Source organism: Xenopus laevis, chromosome 4L, assembly GCF_017654675.1.
Source record: "Xenopus laevis strain J_2021 chromosome 4L, Xenopus_laevis_v10.1, whole genome shotgun sequence".
In the NCBI taxonomy this organism is placed as follows: domain Eukaryota; kingdom Metazoa; phylum Chordata; class Amphibia; order Anura; family Pipidae; genus Xenopus; species Xenopus laevis.
In genome coordinates, this window is record NC_054377.1 from 143114004 (window position 1) to 143131997 (window position 17994).

Sequence of the window (17994 nt, forward strand, 5' to 3'; positions counted from 1 at the left end):
GCAGATTCTGTCCAGCGGAGTTCACGGGCGCCATCTTCTTCTCTTCGGAATGAGACCAGCAAAGCTGCGAATGTGGCGAAACTCACAAAAATTTCCGAACATTACCGAAGCGGCTGAAGATGGCGCCCGTGAACTCCGCTGGACAGAATCTGAACGGAGGGGTAAGTAAAGAGTTGGGGGCATTTGTCCAGGGGAGGGGGGGCAGTTTAACTGGGGGGGGATCGGGGTCTATGTAGGGTAGGGGTTTTTTTTATTAAGGGTTTGTTTCTCCTTTAAAGGAATTGTTCGATATAAAAATAAAAACTGGGTAAACGGCCTGTGCAAAATAAATAATGTTTCTAATATAGTTAGTTAGACTAAATGTAATGTATAAAGGCTGGAGTGACTGGATGTGTAACATAATAGCAAGAACACTACTTCCTGCTTTTCAGTTCTCTTGGTTTCCACTGATTGGCAGTAACCAATCAGGGACTTGAGGGGGGCACATGGGCCATAACCATTTGTTTCTGAATCTGAGCTGAATGCTGAGGATCAATTGCAAACTCACTGAACAGTTTTGTCCCATGTGGCCCCCCTTACAGTCGCTGACTAACTCAGAGTTAGAGAGCTGAAAAGCAGGAAGTAGTGTTCTGGCTATTATGTTACACATCCAGTCACTCCAGCCTTATACATTACATTTTTGGCTAACTAAATTAGATACATTTTTGATTTTGCACAGCCTGTCTATTTACCCAGTTTATTTTTATACGGAACTGTTCCTTTAATAAGTTAAAAAAAAAATGCAATAGAACTCCATCTAGACTGCGGTAATGGGATAAAGAAAGGAATACTCGGTCTCAATGCGACAACAATAGTGCAATATACTGCGTGAATAACTTTTGAATAAAGTGTATTTATTGGCTCAGAGCAGACAGAGTGGCAACGTTTCTGGCCTTGCAGGACCCTTTATGACGGATTTATCAAGTTATTCACTGAACATTGTGCTGCAGTATATTGCACTATTGTACAAGATTTTCTGACCTGTGGCAGGTTGGATCTAATACTGTTTAAGCACCTGATCTTAAGGGATTTGTTGCATGAGGTTTGAGCACTCCATCATTGTGTGGAATTACTAAATGTATCAACAGTGTATTTTCATGGAATTCCACGTTTCGCTGCTCCAATCTATGGCTGCACTTGTTTTCTGGATGTTGGGATGGGAGCAGCATTGCCTGTGTTGTGATCAGAACTCAAGGGGCCCCAAGTTAGTACGGCCTTCCCTCAAACAACTACAATCTGGCCACAATGGGATAAAAACTAAGTCATGTCATATGTGCGCTATTCTTGCATCGTTTTCTTTTATTTTCTTTCCAGGAAACATTTAATCTTGAGTCGGACGCAGAGGCAGGCACTGTAACATCTCTTACAATGAAGTTGACCGGAGCATTGAAGGAATACACTCAGAAGACCACCCAAGCAGATGTAAGTGTTGTCTTCAACTGCCATTCACATGAGTATATACTTATATTGAGTATATACTTACCGTATATATTCGAGTATAAGCCGAGGTACCTAATTTTACCTCCAAAAACTGGGAAAGCTTATTGACTCGAGTATAAGCTTAGGGTGAGAAATGCATTTTAGGACATCTTCAGCAGAACACATGCTCCTACTCACTGATCCGAAGAGGCTGCAGTCACACCTCTGTGCTGTCCACACTTGCTGTTGTAATCTCCCCCCTCATGACTTGGTCCTCCCTCCTCAGCCCTGTTTGGGGGAGGTGGGGCTTCATTACACCTTGCAGGGTCTGAACAGAGTTAGCAGAGCGGCCACAGGAGCTTGTGTTCTGCTGAAGATGACCTGAAGCGCAGCCATTCACATCTGACTCGAGTATAAGCCGAGGTAGACTTTTTCAGCACATTTTGGGTGCTGAAAAACTCGGCTTATACTCGAGTATATACGGTATATTAACACACGTAGGGCTGTAGTTAAGTCCGGCGTTGACCACGGCACCAGACTTCAGGTGGCCCAGCAGACTTATCAAGTGCATGAGCCAATCCTAGAACTCTGCTGCCAGATTTTGATTCAAGAATCCAACCGCGAGCTGGAAAGATCAAAATTAACTGCTGATTGGTGGCTATTAGGGATGCACAGAATCCACTATTTTGGATTCGGCCAAAACCCCTGGCCGAATACTGAACCGAATCCTAATTTGCACATGCAAATTAGGGGTGGAAAGAGGAAAACATTTTTTACTTCCTTGTTTTGTGACAAAAAGTCACGTGATTTCCTTCCCCGTTTGGTTCAGTCAGGCTGGAGGATTCAGCCCAATCCTGCTGAAAAAGGTAGAATCCCAAACCGAATCCTGGATTCGGTGCATCCCTAGTTGCTATAGAAAACTAGACGTGTAGCAATTAGCACCAGTCTTATCAACTGGACAAAATAATGGAAACGCTTAAACAAACATGCAATTACATTTAAATAGCCAAGTGCACTCCACCCAAGTCCATAGGAGTTTCATCTATCGATGGCTTCTAACATGTTGTAATTGTGATTCTGTCTGCTCTTTAGTAACCTACTTCATTTCTCTTTCAGCTTTTCCAGTCAAGATTGGCCAAAGCAAAAGAAGTTGCAGTGTCTATTATAAAGAATGCCACTGCCCCCGTGAATAAGAATCCCCCCGTGAATAGGAATCTCCCCGTGAATAAGAATGCACCCATGAATATGATTCCCCCCATGAATAAGAATGCACCCATGAATATGATTCCCCCCATGAATAAGAATGCACCCATGAATATGATTCCCCCCATGAATAAGAATGCACCCATGAATATGATTCCCCCCATGAACAAGAATCCCCCAGTGAATATGAATGCCCCCATGAACAAGAATCCCCCAGTGAATATGAATGCCCCCATGGATATCAATGCCAAGCTTCAAAAACTTTCCCAAGGTAAAGTCCTGTGTACTATAACAGCTAGTCATGAGCAAGGTTTACATATAGTAAGTTATGGCATCGTAAGAGGTCGGGTTAAATTTATTCAGTAACTGTTTTCTTCACATTCATAGTGTTGCATTATTCCACAATTATAGCAACCCTATCAATATGATATGCTAATTAAAGGGGAACTATCGCTTAAATGAAAATTTAATATAAGCTTCAGCACACTGAAATAAGAAACTTTGTAAATACAGTCAGTCAATTAAAAAGTATGTACTGTTTCTGAAATAATCAAGTTTATCTTCACTAATCCTCTCTGCATCTATTTCTCTTCATTCTGTCTTCATGCAGGAGTTGGTTGTCAGACGAAGGACCCAATTAGGGATGCACAAAGCCAGGATTCAGCCTTTTTCAGCAGGAGTCGGCCGGATCCTTCTGCCTGGCTGAACCAAATCCTAATTTGCATATGCAAATTCAGGGTGGGGAGGAAAATCTCATGACTTTTTGTCACGAAACAAGGAAGTAAAGAATGTTTTCCCCTTCCCACCCCTAATTTGCAAATTAGGATTTGGTTCGGTATTCGGTCGAATCTTTCACGAAGGATTCAAGGGTTCGGCCGAATCCAAAATAGTGGATTCGTTGCATTCCTAGATCCAATATATCTTATAGGGGGGCTCCTTTTGCCTAGAAGATGTATTAGAGCTCACTCTATTAAACTCACCAGAGATTGTCTCTCTACATGCAGAATTTGTGCAAAAGGCAGTTATTTTGTTTGTACTGGAATCAGTTATTTGAGTCAGCTCTAATACATTTGCTAGGAAAGGAAGCCTCCCTATTAGATATAGTGGAACATTCATTTGACACCCAACTGCTGCATGAAGACAGAATGAAGATGAACAGATGCTGAGACAGGGATAGTGAAGATAAACCTGCAGTTCAAAAGTGGGATGTCCTCAGTTTTATTGCGGTGATCTGGACACATGTGTCCAGAGCACCACAATAAAACTGGGATACACCCCACTTTTGAACTGTTTACACTGCAAATAATTCACTCTACAATATAAAATTTGATTTCAGTGCAGAATTCCGCTGGAGCAGCACTATTAACTGATGTGTTTTGAAAAAAAAATGTTCTCCTAGTCAGCTTGGGGGACACAGGGACAGTGGGTATAGCTGGTACATCCAGGAGGCAGGACACAACTAAGAACAAACTGGCTCCTCCTCCACTGGCTGTACCCCAGCAGACGGAGCTTCACTCGGTTTCAGTTGTGTCCTCAGGAGGTTAGGATCTGTTTTCTCCTGTTGAAGTTTTATTATTTTTCCTCAACTTTGCTCAGCTACTCTGGCATCTGGGGATAGTCAAGCCCTCTACACTGAGTAGTGGTCCACTATTGACACCCCCCTGCGTGGGACCTGTCTCCGGGGTCTAGGAGTGTTTTGGCACACAGACCACCCAGTCATTATAACCCCTTTTCCACCTGCAGGGAAGGAAGGCAGACTGGCCGGAAGACAGAGGGCCCTTCTGGGGTAAGTCTAAAATTACTACTTCTAGCTCGGCTCATTGGACTCCCTCTCCTCCCCACCAAGTGGATCGCATTGGCGCCCATGACTGTTTTCCCCCAGAGCTTTTCTGCACACTCTGAGGGAAGCACATATGGTCACGCCATTTTGGGAGAAATGGATCGAAGGTGGAGTTGACTCTGTATCAGCACTCCGCTTCACCATCATAGGCATTGTGGTTTTTTAGCTGCTACTTTTACTTCAGCAGGCACGCTCAGCAACAACCATTGCACCTTCCCTGCCTATAGACTGCAGGGTAATACTCGGTTCTGTCAGCCCTCAGCTAGGGGCCTGCCCCAATATCCATAGGCCTCCCTTAAGTGACAGATTCTCAACAGTCACCATGTCTCAGGCACACAGTGACAGCATCCCTTCCAGGGGGGCACCTTCTCCCTCCATGCCAACCACTTTTCTTGCCTGCACCTAATAAACGTTACCATTGGGGCATAAAGTCCCAGTATATGAAGGATGTAAGCCACTTGAACAGGGGCCAGAATCTTCAGTACCTACAGGTGACCAGGCCACTCAAGGCCATCTCCAACTGGAGTTGGCTCATTAACACATGGGGGGCCCAGTCTGTCGCACTGGGTCTCACACCTGGGAACCCTGTGTTCAAATCAAACCTGAGCCCTTCCTGTGAAGAGTGTTTGTTATCCCACGTGTCTGCATGCGTTTCCTCTCACATTTTAAAAACATACGGAACATTAGAGCCCCTCCTCTCTGAGGTGGAAAATAATACCCCTCCCCTGTGGTCACTCTGAAGATGAGCTATCTTCCACCTCAGACTAGGTGGTTTCCTGAATAGCTCGGTCACCTGAGCGCGTGAATTTGGTCCTAAACCTGGTCCAAACAGTCATGGGTTCACTTCACACCTCTGCTAAAAAAAAAAACAACTCAGAGCCTAAGCAGCTCTGGTCGATTGTGCATCAACCAACTCTCGAGAGTGATGGAAGGCTAAGTGCCGGAATTTCATCATTTAAGAAGACGAGGGGTTACCCGACTCTCGTCAGTGGATTCTTAAAATTCTCTGTACTAGAGACCCTTTGCTCCTTGTCATGAACCTTCTCAATGGGCTTTTCAGATAAAGGAAGCTAATGACTTTATTCTGAGGCTTCCCTAGACGCAGTCCTTATGGATGAAGCTATGGTCAGCTGACTTTTCTTCCAGAAATCCCTGATTTGAAAAAGTTATCAAACAAGCCACAGGGGGGGGAAAGAGCACTCTCCTCCCGCAACCCAAGGCACAAGCTGTTTTTTCGAAGGGGAAAGTTTTTCGTGGCTCCCAAAAGAGAAACCCGACGTTCTCCCCTCCTCGGCAATCGTCCATGGCACAAGGGCACTTCGCAATTAAGCAAAGGCCAGCATGGCACAACAAAAAGCTCACTCCTAAGTCCGAGGACAAGTGTACCTCGGCATAACGGTGTCATTACACCTTCAACTACACCACCAATAGGAGGGAGGTTAAGTCTGTTCGTTAACGCTTAGCTCACACTCGTTCAGGATGCCTGGATACACAAAGTGGTGACTCAGGGTTATCATATGGAGTTGTCTCCTCCTACTCATTGATTTTTCATATCCAAAATTCCGACAGAGCCAGGCAAGTGGGCAGCCTTCCAAAAGGTAATTTCCACTCTCCTTCTTGCAAAGGTGATCACTCCCGTGGCCCCCAAGAAACTGTTTCAAGGGTTATTCTTCAAACCTATTGTAGTACCCAAAAAGGACGGTTCAGTTTGTCCCAGACGCTTCTCAATGGAGTCTTCAGGTCTGTCATGGCTCCAGGGCAGTTTTCTGATTTCCCTGGACATAAAGGACGCTTTTCTGCATGTTCCCATTTTCCATCACCATCACAGATTTTTGAAAATTGCATTTCAAAATCATCATTCCAATTTACAAGTCTCCCTTTCGGGCTCACTTCATCCCCCCGAGTCTTCATCAAATCCGGGCCGCTGCCACAGCGGCGAACCACAGTGCAGGTGTACCCATATCACCATACCTGGACGATCTGTTGATTTAGGCTCCTTCCCTTTCGGAGGCTCATCGCTCCCTCGAGATCACTCTGAACAAGTTGCAGGAACTAGGTTGGGTTCTAAACCTAACAAAATCCTCATTGACACCCAGGCAGTCGATGGTGTTTCTCGACATGCAATTCAACACAAAGACACAGAGAACCTCTCTTCATCAGGAGAAGGCACTTCTCCTCCGATTGCTAGCAAAGTCACTTTTGCACAAACAACGACTCACTGTCAAGCTTTGCATGTAAGTTCTGGGAGTCATGGTCTCCACCATAGAAGCAATGCCGTTCACCCAATTCCATCTCCAAGAGCTTCAATGGAACATCTTGACGATATGGAAATGGTGATCCCTGCTGCAAGAGATCTGTCTTATCTCACCAGATGAGGGCATCGCTGCGTTGGTGGCTGAGGACCAACCACCTTACATTAGGCAGACAGCTAGGAGACCCACACTGGCGAGTACTTACTACAGACGCGAGCATATCAGGTTTGGGAGCTGTCCTAGACGGAAAGCCAGCACAGGGACTCTGGAACCCAGAGGAAAGAAAATTGCTGATCAATCTTCTAAGAACTCGAGCAATCCGTCTGTTAATGAGAGCTAACCGATCAGGCGGTGAAGACTCAGATAGACAATGCCACAGCGGTGTTTTAAACCAACCACCAAGGGGACACGACAGGCAGAGGGGCCTTAAACGAGGTCAAGCTAATTATCCAATGCACAGAAAGCCATCACACCATACTTCAGCCATTTACATTCCAGGTCTCCTGAACTGGGAAGGAGACTTTTTAAGCAGACAGTCCATAGACCCAGGTGAATGGTCTCTAATCGCTGAAGTGTTCCACGATATAACACAGAGGTTGGGCACTCTGGGGGTGGACCTCAGGGCGACTCGACACAATCGAAATGTGGAAGCTTCTAGCTCGGTGCAGAGATCCTCTAGACTTAGAGGTCAACGCTCTCACGGCAGCCTAGTAGTTTTCATTTAGCATACTCCTTCCACCTCTGCCACTTCTCCCAAGAATAATCAGAAGGCTGCAGACAACTCTCATTCTCTAGCTCCAAGGGAGCCTCATAATTCTGGCTCACAGACCTCATCAATTGTCAGTATCAGAATCCTGGACACTACCTCCTCTGCCGGAACTTCTATTGCAGGGTACGATCCAGCACAAACCCATCATCGAACTTGACGGAGTGGCTCCTAAGACACAGATCCTGACTCCAAAGGGTTTCTTCCAAAGCTGTAACACGCACAATGCGCGCTGCGAGAGAGCCGGTTTTAGCCAAGACATGCCATTGAGTCTGGTCAACCTACCATCAATTGTGCAACGAAACAATGCTGTGTTCAAGGTCTTCTCAGTCCCTAATGTCCTAGAGTTCCTCCAGGAAGGGCTACCCAAGGGTCTGTCTCTTGTTTCTCTAAAGTCACAGGTTTCCGCCTTTTTTTTTTGTCCTATTCAATAAGCGCCTGGCACTATTTCCTGATGTCAAATCCTTATGCAGGGGGTTGCACATGTGGCTCCCCCATCTGACTACCAGTTCCTCTCTGGGACCTCACTTTTGTATTGCAAGCATTGCAACACCCGCCTTTTCATTCACCTGGAAGACAGGTTTATCTTTTGGCAATTGCCTCAACAAGACGTGTTTGAGCTCAACGCCTTATCCTGTAAACCGCTTTTCTTAGTTTTACATCACGACAGAGCAGTTTACGAACCATTCCTTCATTCCGGCCAAGGTGGTCTCATAATTTCACTTGAGCCAAGAACTAACCGTTCCAACCTTCGGTGCTTCACCAACCAATCCCAAGGAGGTGGCTCTACATTCTCTGGATTCCGTTAGAGCCCCAAAAATTATATCTACATAGAGTTAAGGACATCCGCAAGACTGATGCTCTACTAATCCTGCCTTCGGGTACTCAAAAGGGTTCACCTGCCACTAAATCTGCCATTTCGTTGGATCAAGCAAACAATTCAGCGAGCCTACACGGCACAAGGCCAGTCGCCTCCCGCTAGGATTACTGCCCACTCTACCTGTGGGATGAGTACGTCCTGGGCATTCAGAAATCAGTCCTCAGCAGAACAGCTGTTCAAGGCAGCTACGTGGACTTCGGTCCACTCTTTTGCAACATTTTACCATTGTAATACCTTGCGGCTTCTGACTCTTGATTCGGCAGAAAGGTGCTGCAAGCTGCAGTGGTTGTTTCCATAGGCCTCATTCTCCCACCCGGGTCTTTAGGGGACAGCTTTGGTACATCCCCACTGTCCCTGTGTCCCCCAAGCTGACTAGGCTAGGCAGACATGTTACTTTTTACATGTGCTTTAAGTTATAGAGAATTATATTGATTCCTGTTGACTTTGTTACAAACTGAGTGAAGCGCCGCCTGCTGGGGGTACAGCCAGTGGAGGAGGAGCCAGTTTTTTCTAAGTTGTGTCCTGCCTCCTCTATGTACCAGCTATACTCACTGTCCCTATGTCCCCCAAGCGACTGAAGAGAAAGAGATTTAACTGTGAGTACACAAAATCTCCTTTTTTTCACATGATCGTATCCCTTTAATTGTTTTTTGTTTGTTTTTTTCCTTTAGAAAGTGTCAAATTGAATCAGAAGCCTTTCCTGAAAAATCTCCCAACTCCACCCGTTCATAACAAGACCACAGATTCAAATTCAAATTTCACGCCTCTAGGCTCCGTGCCTCTAAAGCCAGTTGGAGGCTCCACTACGATGGGAAAAAGCCTCCAAGTCGACCAGAGTTCAACGCTGAAACCAGATGCTTCACTCCAAACAGATGCTTCAGTGCAACCAAATGCTTCGCTTCCCAATAATTCAGACTTGGAAGACGTCCAGTTTTTCAAAAAATTGATGGCTCTGTTGGCCGCTCTGCCCCAGAACCCACAAGGTGCAGGGAATATGCAAATGAATCCAAAGTTGATGATGTTAAAATCGATATTGTTTGATAAAGGCCCAAGTACTGCAGATACGCAACTGAGCCAACCGCTGTCGACACAGATGCCATTGTCATCACAGGAAACGAACAGCACAGAGTCCATTCAAAAATTGCTAATGCTAATGGCATCTCAGTCTCAAAATGGGCCAAATATATCCAGCACTCCTCTTTATCAGCAACTGACCATGCTCATGGCCTCTCAGAACTCTGTTGATAGTTCATTGCTCAACCAAAATCTGATGATGCAAATGGCTTCTCTGGCAAACACCGCCGTGAGCTTAGAAACCGTCCAACTGAATCAGAGCTCCGTCATGCAAATGGCCTCAGAAATGCAAAACACTCCCAATCTAATCCACGATCATGTCGTGAACATGGAACAGAACCCAGGCAATCTTTACCCGGACGTCCAAGATGCAAATGCACTTGTTCAGCCCATCTATGACCCTTTTGAAAGCCAAGAAAAAACCTTCTTTAATCCTCCAGACCAGTTTGTGGGATATCAGACACCCGCTGATGTTCAGTACAACCCGATGGAGACGGCTGCATCTGAGAACATGATCTATCCGGCAGCCGAGAGTCAGTACATGAATGTGCCCTATGAATCGGGCTTGTATACTTCTGAGGTTACCTTTCAACTGCCATATGAGCAGTCTGCTTTCAATCCTTCTATGATGGCTCATTCTGGGGATCCTACTCATCATTTTGAAGGCTACATAGAGGAAGAAGCTAATGCACCATATAGCAGAATGCCTCTGTCACCTAGCGTTGTTGATCACCCCTACCCAACCGAGAATGATTTCAGAAGGATCCCTGATGATATAAGGTTTGGGCCGGACAAGATCCATTCTGATGCATTTGATGAAAGAGCACAAGAACCTGACTTACGGGCTACAAGACCCAATAGAGATTTCCCTGCCTCGAGTAGGCCAAGAGCCGACAGCCGTGCTGAGCTCCGGAACAGCATCACCAGTACCCGAGGAAAAACGGCTCCCAAAAATAAGCTTCCTCGCAGCAGGCAGGCCACTTATAGGTCAGCGAGAGACTCTCGTGATGCAGATAAAGGGTCAAGTGAGCTTCCAGATATACAAACGTCCGGCTTATCTGCAGACATCTTAAAGAGAATCCGAGGGAAGGATCTATTTACTGTGTCGGCGATTCTTAGCGAATACGCAGAAAGCCGCGATGCTAAATAAAGTAAGCCGACCCCTTTTACTTAAAGGGGAACTATTGCGAAAATGAAAATTGAATATACGCTTCAGCACAGTGATATAAGAAACGTTCTAAATACAATCAATTAAATATTTGGAATCATTCCTGAAATATTCAAGTTTATATTCACTATTCCTCTCTCAGCATCTGTTTCTCTTCATTCTCTCTTCATTCAGCAGTTGAGTGTCCGATGAATAATTCAATATATCTTATAGGGGGGCTTCTTTCCTAGCAGATGTATTAGAGCTCACTCAAATAACTGATTCCAGTACAAACAAAATAACTGCCTTTTGCACAAATTCTGCATGTAGAGAGACATGATGGCTGGTGATTTTAATAGAGTGAGCTCTAATAGGCAAAAGGAGCCTCCCTATAAGATATATTGGATCGAACTGTCAATGAATATCTGACCCCCAACTGCTGCATGAAGACAGAATGAAGAGAAACAGATACTGAGAGAGGAATAGTAAAGGTTAACTTGATTATTTCAGAAATGGTTAAGAAAGTTTGATTGTATTTAGAAAGTTTCTGTATGCTGAAGCATATATTACATTTTCATTTCCATGATAGTTCCCCTTTAATGACAAAGTGGAATTCCAGTCGCCGTTACTGCTGTTTTTCTTTCCGAATGTATATATTGTAAGATTGTAGGTTAGGGAAAAACTTTAGCTGAGCCAGTAAATGTGACCCCGATTTCAGGCGTGTGATGTGACACTGCAGACCCAAAGGCCTGTGTGGGTTCCTGTATCGTGCAGAAGGTAAGAGATGGGGAGGAAAGTGTTTTTCATACAGTGGAACACAGTTCTGTGCATATATGATGCTCATTTGCAAAGGGCAAAATTCTATGTTTTTTTGCATTTTGCACCCATGTGCCAAAGCCCTAAGTCGTGAAGATCTGCAACTTGGGAAATAGCACATTATTCCTATACAGTCAGACAAACCAATGACCTGAACATTTGGTGGCTTATTTGCCCTTTAAAGGAACAGTTCAGTTTAAAAATAAAAAACTGAGTAAATAGGCTGTACAAAATAAAAAATGTATCTAATATAGTTAGTTAGGCAAAAATGTAATGTATAAAGGCTGGAGTGACTGGATGTGTAACATAATAGCCAGAACACTACTTTTCAGCTCTCTTGCTTTCCACTGTCTATTTACCCAGTTTTTATTTTTACACTGAACTGTTCCTTTAAGAACAAATTCCTTCCGGGTTACAAAAATGATTTTCATTTCGCCTCTTCTAAAACGTGTGAGTGTAGATGGCGCCTAACAAATTCCTATTGTCTTTGCTAGAGTCGAATCACAGCCTGTCCCTGAGACATGTAATAAGGCAAAATACACTTTATTTCAGAAATAATTTTTATTCCTGTAAATGTTCAGCAAAATGTAAATAAATAAATGTAGTGTCATTTCAGAAATCCTTTTATGTATTGCTATAAATGGTATAAATATATATAGTTTTTGGGAAATTGGCAAAATTAAGATTTAGGTTTTTTTGCCCATAATTCCTTAAACTGTCAGCCGGGATAATACAGCCAAACCGCAATTTTACACCCCCTGATTTTAAAGGAGTAGTTCACCTTTGAGTTAACTTTTAGTATGACGTAGAGAGGGATATTCTGAGACAATTTGCAATTGGTTTTCATTTTTTATACTTTTTGAGTTATTTTACTTTTTATTTAGCAGCTCTCCAGTTTGCAATTTCAGCAATCTGGTTGCTAGGGTCCAAATTACCCTAGCAACTATGCATTGATTTGAATAAGAGACTGGAATATGAATAGGAGAGGCCTGAATAGAAGGATGAGTAAGGATAGCAATAACAATACATTTGTAGCTTTACAGAGCATTTGTTTTGCAGATGGGGTCAGTGACCCCCATTTGAAAGCTGGAAAGAGTCGGAAGAAAAAGGCAGATAATTTAAAAAAAAAAACTCAAATAAATAATGATTGAAAAGTTGCTTAGAATCGGCCATTCTATAACATACTAAAAGTTAACTCAAATGTGAACCACACCTTATGTTTTCCCTAATTTTACACTTTTTTTCCGTGGTCCCACCAATATATATAATGCATTTCCCCCCGTTTGTTATTTTCATGGATATACACAATATTTTGTGGTCCCCTAAAAAAATGTAAAATGTGGGGTTTCTATTGTACAATACAAGATAATATCTCAAAAGTGGGTCATTTCAACACTGTTGTTCTTTTTTGGGGATGACATTCCCTTACTGTTCAGTGGCTGCGGATCACTAGCAGTACTGGCTGCACATTTGGGGTGTCGTTCTGTTTAGGGGAAAACAGGATTTTTTGATACTCGCCGTTAAATCAGTTTCTCTGTAGTCGATAGGGGGACACGGGGGGACTCTTGGGGTCAAGCTCCAACCTCTGGCAGGCAGGACACTTACAACTAAATTAGAGGGGGCGTGTCCGGGTCTTCGGATTAACCCCACACTGCCGTAATCCCTCAGTTTTTAAGTGTCCCGCTTACTAGGAGGAGGGACAACCCTTGCCTCCCTGAGACAAGAAGAAAATTGCACAGAAGATGGGGTGACCCAGGGACCCTCGAGGGAACAGCCACTGGGGTCAACTCCCTAGCCAGGACAGGCTATACTGACCACCTAGACATTCCTGCACCCCCATTTTTGGAGTGCAGATGGTCTCACCAGTGCGCAGCAACTGTATCTTGCCATTACACTCATACATTCCACATGCATCCCCCGGGTTGCTCTCCCTCAGCCTAAGCATGAGCTCCCTGCCATAGGCTGTGCCTTAGTGATGTGCAGGTAGGGAATTTCTCGACCCGCTCCCGACCCTAACCTGTCCCCTCCTGAACCCGGCCCGCTCCTGACCTCTTTTTATAGACCAGCCCCACGGTGACATCACAAAAGGGGTGGGGGCAGGCGAAAGTCTATAAATTCCGGCAGTACTAGGTAGCGGGTGGGGAGAGCAGAAAAAGTCCATGACCCGAAGATTTTGATCAGGGGTCGGCCTGAATCAAGCTCGACCCGCGTGTAAACCCATGGGTTTTGGGACGACCCGCACATCACAACTGTGCCTCTACTTTGCGGGGCTCCTCTCTGCCTCCGTTCTTCTCCGGGATGGGAGACGGGTCCTGTCCATAGCCGCCCTGGAGTCTTGCGCTGCAAATGGAACACACCGAATTTTTTTGCCGCAAGCTCAGAAGGAGGTCCCTGTGCCATTTTCCCTAACTCGTGTGGCCAGGGGAATGCAGGCAAACCTCAGGCAGGGACAGCCACGCATCACCTGGTCTCTGCAGGGAGCTTTAGTCCCCATATATCCGGGCACAACTCCACACACAACTGCTGCTAAACTCCCAGGTGGCAACAACCAGAGACACTTACTCAGCCCCTCGGGCCGTCAGTCCTTCAGCAGGTACATTAACCACTGCAGCAGAAGGTAAGTCAAGGGCTAGAGCAACAGCAGCGCAGGTCACTTATTTCACATGCAAAAACTGCCATTCAAATAGCCGAGGGTTCCAGGTTGAGCCAATCTGCAGATCCTACTCCAACTCCAAGTTGTAGGGCTCTGCTTCTACCCCAGGATTTGGGTACGATATTTGGGGTTTCGCTCTGTTTAGGGGAAACAGATTGGTATTTAGCTTATTTTAAGATGAGTATCTCAATAAATATGGGATCAGCCAGTTAGTATGATGTAGAGTCCTGCAGCGCATCTGGTACCCGTGGGTTACCCGCAAAAAACTGTGGTACCCTGCGGGTTGTAGGTAGAATTTTCGGGAGCGGGTATAGACGCGGTTCTCCAGGTTTGCGGGTCTTCTCAATAGCGAGTTTTCTTCTCACGCCTACTTCTAATGATGTCACTTCTGGTTAACAATGACAGAACTTCCTGTTTCTTGATGGTCAGCCGATCGGGTTGCGGTTAAGGTACTTGCGGGTCCAAGCGGGTAATTATGCGGGTCGGGTGGGATGATGATGGAACCAATCCCGAACATTCCTGTAATACAGGTCGGCACAAGCAATAGTGTTTAGTGAATGCGATTTAGCTCCTTTAAATGGGCAGGTTAACTTTTAGTATGTTATACAATGGCAAATTCTAAGCAATCTTTCAATTGGTCTTCATTATTTATTTTTCTATAGTTTTTCAATTTGCCTTTTTCAGATGGGGGGAGTCACTGACCCCATCTATGTACAAATGCTTTTTTTCTAGGTCTCCTTGGGGGACACAGAGACAGTGGATAGAGGTACAAGCTTTACCCCCCCTGCCCTGTGTCCACCCAAGTGACTGAAGAGATTTAATGGTGAATACACTATCTTTTTAGGGCAGAGACGCTCAGATTCGGGGAGATTAGTTGCCCGGAGACAAATCGCCTCTTCTTCGGGCGACTAATCTCCCCGTGATGCCTTTGTGCCGACTAGAATGTAAATCACCGGCGGGATGGCACTTGGAGCGATTTGTTCTCAGAAGTTGCCTGATGAGGAAACTTCGGGCGACTTCAGAAAATAAATCGCTCCAAGTGCCATCCCGCCGGTGATTTACATTCTAGTCGGCACAAAGGCATCACGGGGAGATTAGTCGCCCGAAGAAGAGGCAACTAATCTGCACGTGTGTCTCTGCCTTAAAGGGGCTGTTCACCTTTGAGTAAAGTTTTAGTAGGAGGTAGAGTGATATTCTGAGACAATTTGCAATTGGTTTTTATTTGTGGTTTTTCAGTTATTTAGCTTTTTATTCAGCAGCTCTCCAGTTTGCAGTGTCAGACATCTGGTTGCTAGGGTCCAAATTCCCCTAGAAACCACGTATTGATTTGAATGAGAATGTAAAATATCAATAGGAGGGGTCGGAACAGAAAGCTGAGTAATAAAAAGTAGCAATAACAATAAATTTGTAGCCTTACAGAGCATTTGTTTTAAGATGGAGTCAGTGACCGCCTTTTGAAAGCTGGAAAGAGTCAGGAGCAGAAGGTAACATTTATAAACTATAAAAAAATAAATAACGAAGACCAATTGAAAAGTTGCTATAACAGTTAACTTGAAGGTGAACCACCCTTTTAAGGCTACAAATGTATTGTTATTGCTACTTTTTATTACTCCTCTTTCTATTCAGGCCTCTCCTATTCATATTCCAGTCTCTTATTTAAATCGATGCATGGTTGCTAGGGGAATTTGGACCATAGCAACCAGATTGCTTAAATTGCAAGCTGGAGAGCTGCTGAATAAAAAGCGAAATAACTCAAAAACCACAGATAATAAAAGATGAAAACCAATTGCAAATTGTCTCAGATTATCACTCTCTACATCATACAAAATCTCACTGAAACCCCTTTAAACATCACACTTGCATTTAGGTTTATTCACTGATGAAAGTGGCAGTTGTTAGACTGGGGCACCCGAGACTCGATGAAGGGTCTTGACCTTTTCTCTCGGGCTGCCATTTTATTTTAGCAATAAACTAGGAATGCACCGAAACCATCATTTTGGATTCGGCCGAATCCTTCGCGAAAGATTCAGCCAAATACCAAACTGAATCCTAATTTGCATATGCAAATTAGGGATGGGAAGGGGAAAACATTTTTTACTTCCCAAAAAGATTTCCCTCCCTGCCCCTTATTTGCATATGCAAATTAGGATTTGCATTCCGTTTGGCCGGGTAGAAGGATTTGGCCGAATCCTGGATTCTGTGCATCCCTACAATAAACCACTTTACCAAAAACTCAGTGAAGAATAAAAAAAAAAAACTATTTTTTTTTTCTTAAACAGATTTTATTGAGAAATATGAAAAGTGACGGCATTACATTGTACATTTCTTACATTAGAGAATATAAAATGCTAGTGAGCTGTAGTATCATCACATTCACTTACGTACCACATATTCAAACATTATCGGGGGTATTAACAGATACTGATCTCTGGGGGAAAGTCCCATTGAGCTTCAGAGGGGGGTTTATTTCAAGTGCCAAAGCCCAACCCTCCAACCTTAACTTGGTTTCATTCCGTATGTTCCCTGACCCCTCACTGTACAGACTTCAGTACATCCAACATGGCCGACTCTTCACTATCTGAGCTTCTTATAAACAAATCTCTATACCAGGGATGGAACCCCCTTCTTTCTACACCCCCAAGCACTTCCCAATAGGGAGCCCAACTGATGGAAGAATATTCTCCAATGAAGACTGCCTTGTTCATACAGGGATGGGATCCATTATCTGGAAACCCGATATCCAGAAAGCTCAAAGGCTGTCTCCCATAGACTCCATTTTATCCAAATAATGCAAATTTTTAAAAATAATAAAAAAAAATAAAACAGTCGCTTGTACATGATCCCAACTAAGATATAATTAATCCTTATTGGAAGCAAAACCAGCCTATTGGCTTTATTTAATGTTTTAATTTTCTAGTAGACTTGGGGGCAGATTTATCAAGGGTCGAGTTCTGAACCCGAAATTCGACCACTCTAAATTTATTATAAAAGTCAGATTTTTTCAAAGTCGGGTGAATAGGATCGACCCGAAAACTCAAATCAAATTAGATTTGAGTTTCTCGAACTTGATTCGATTTTTTTCTGCACAAAAAACCTCAAATGTCAGGAAGGTGGCAAACCACTCCAAAGTGATCCCAGGACGTCTTCCATAGGCTGAAACAGCAATTTCGGCAGGTTTTAGGTGGCGAATAATCTAATACGAGTTCTCGAAATTCAAATTTTTTTTTAACTCAAATCGAATTTTAAACAATTCCCAAGTCAAATTTGACAGTTTTGAATTAGAAATCAAATTTTCGCTTCGATCTTTGATAAAGCTGCCCATTAAAGTGGACCTGTCCCCCAGACATAAAAGTCCTTATCTAATTAAACATGAAATCCGATTTCTATTGTTTATTGAAGCATTCATAGCTGTTGTAAGCTCATTTAAATATCTCAGCTGTCAATCAAATATTGCCTGTCCCTCCTCTGCGCCTTAGTCAATTACTTTCACTTTCCATTCAGCACTTCCTACATGTCACTGCTCTCCCCACATTCCCCCAGTTCTCTTCACCATTTAATTGTGTAACCAGTAGTGATATGCGGGTTTGCCAGATACCTTTGGGTCAGGTGGGTTTGGGCCGACCTCGCACTCCTCTTTCCGGGGTGGGTGGGGGATGAGCTCTTTTGACGGTTCTCCCCGCCCTTGACCTTACAAATACCGGCTTCTGGGTTGAACTTTTATAGACGCGCACTTGTGTGCCCCGCCCCTTTTGTGACATTGGTGCGGCGGGTCTATAAAAGGAACCGGAGGGAGAACTCGAACGGGTCGCTAGTAGCCAGCAGCGCCGCGCAGGCGCCCTAGGCAAGGAAGCCAGACGCGGCACCTGCTTAGCGCGAGTGCTCATGTGCGAATTGCAAAAAGAAGA

The 17994-nt window shown here is 44.3% G+C and overlaps 1 protein-coding gene across 5 annotated transcripts in view; it reads left to right on the top strand.

Annotated features, from left to right (window-relative positions):
- Positions 1–10830, top strand: part of LOC108714722 — a 44390-nt gene extending 33560 nt beyond the window's left edge. For all 5 annotated transcript variants that reach the window (XM_041590889.1, XM_041590891.1, XM_041590890.1 and 2 more), the window contains 3 exons: positions 1354–1461; positions 2575–2932; positions 9071–10830. In XM_041590889.1, the coding sequence (XP_041446823.1) occupies positions 1354–1461; positions 2575–2932; positions 9071–10623 (2019 nt within the window). In that variant the 3' untranslated portion in view covers positions 10624–10830. The remainder of the gene's footprint in view (positions 1–1353; positions 1462–2574; positions 2933–9070) is intronic.
- Positions 10831–17994: the final 7164 nt, after the last annotated feature.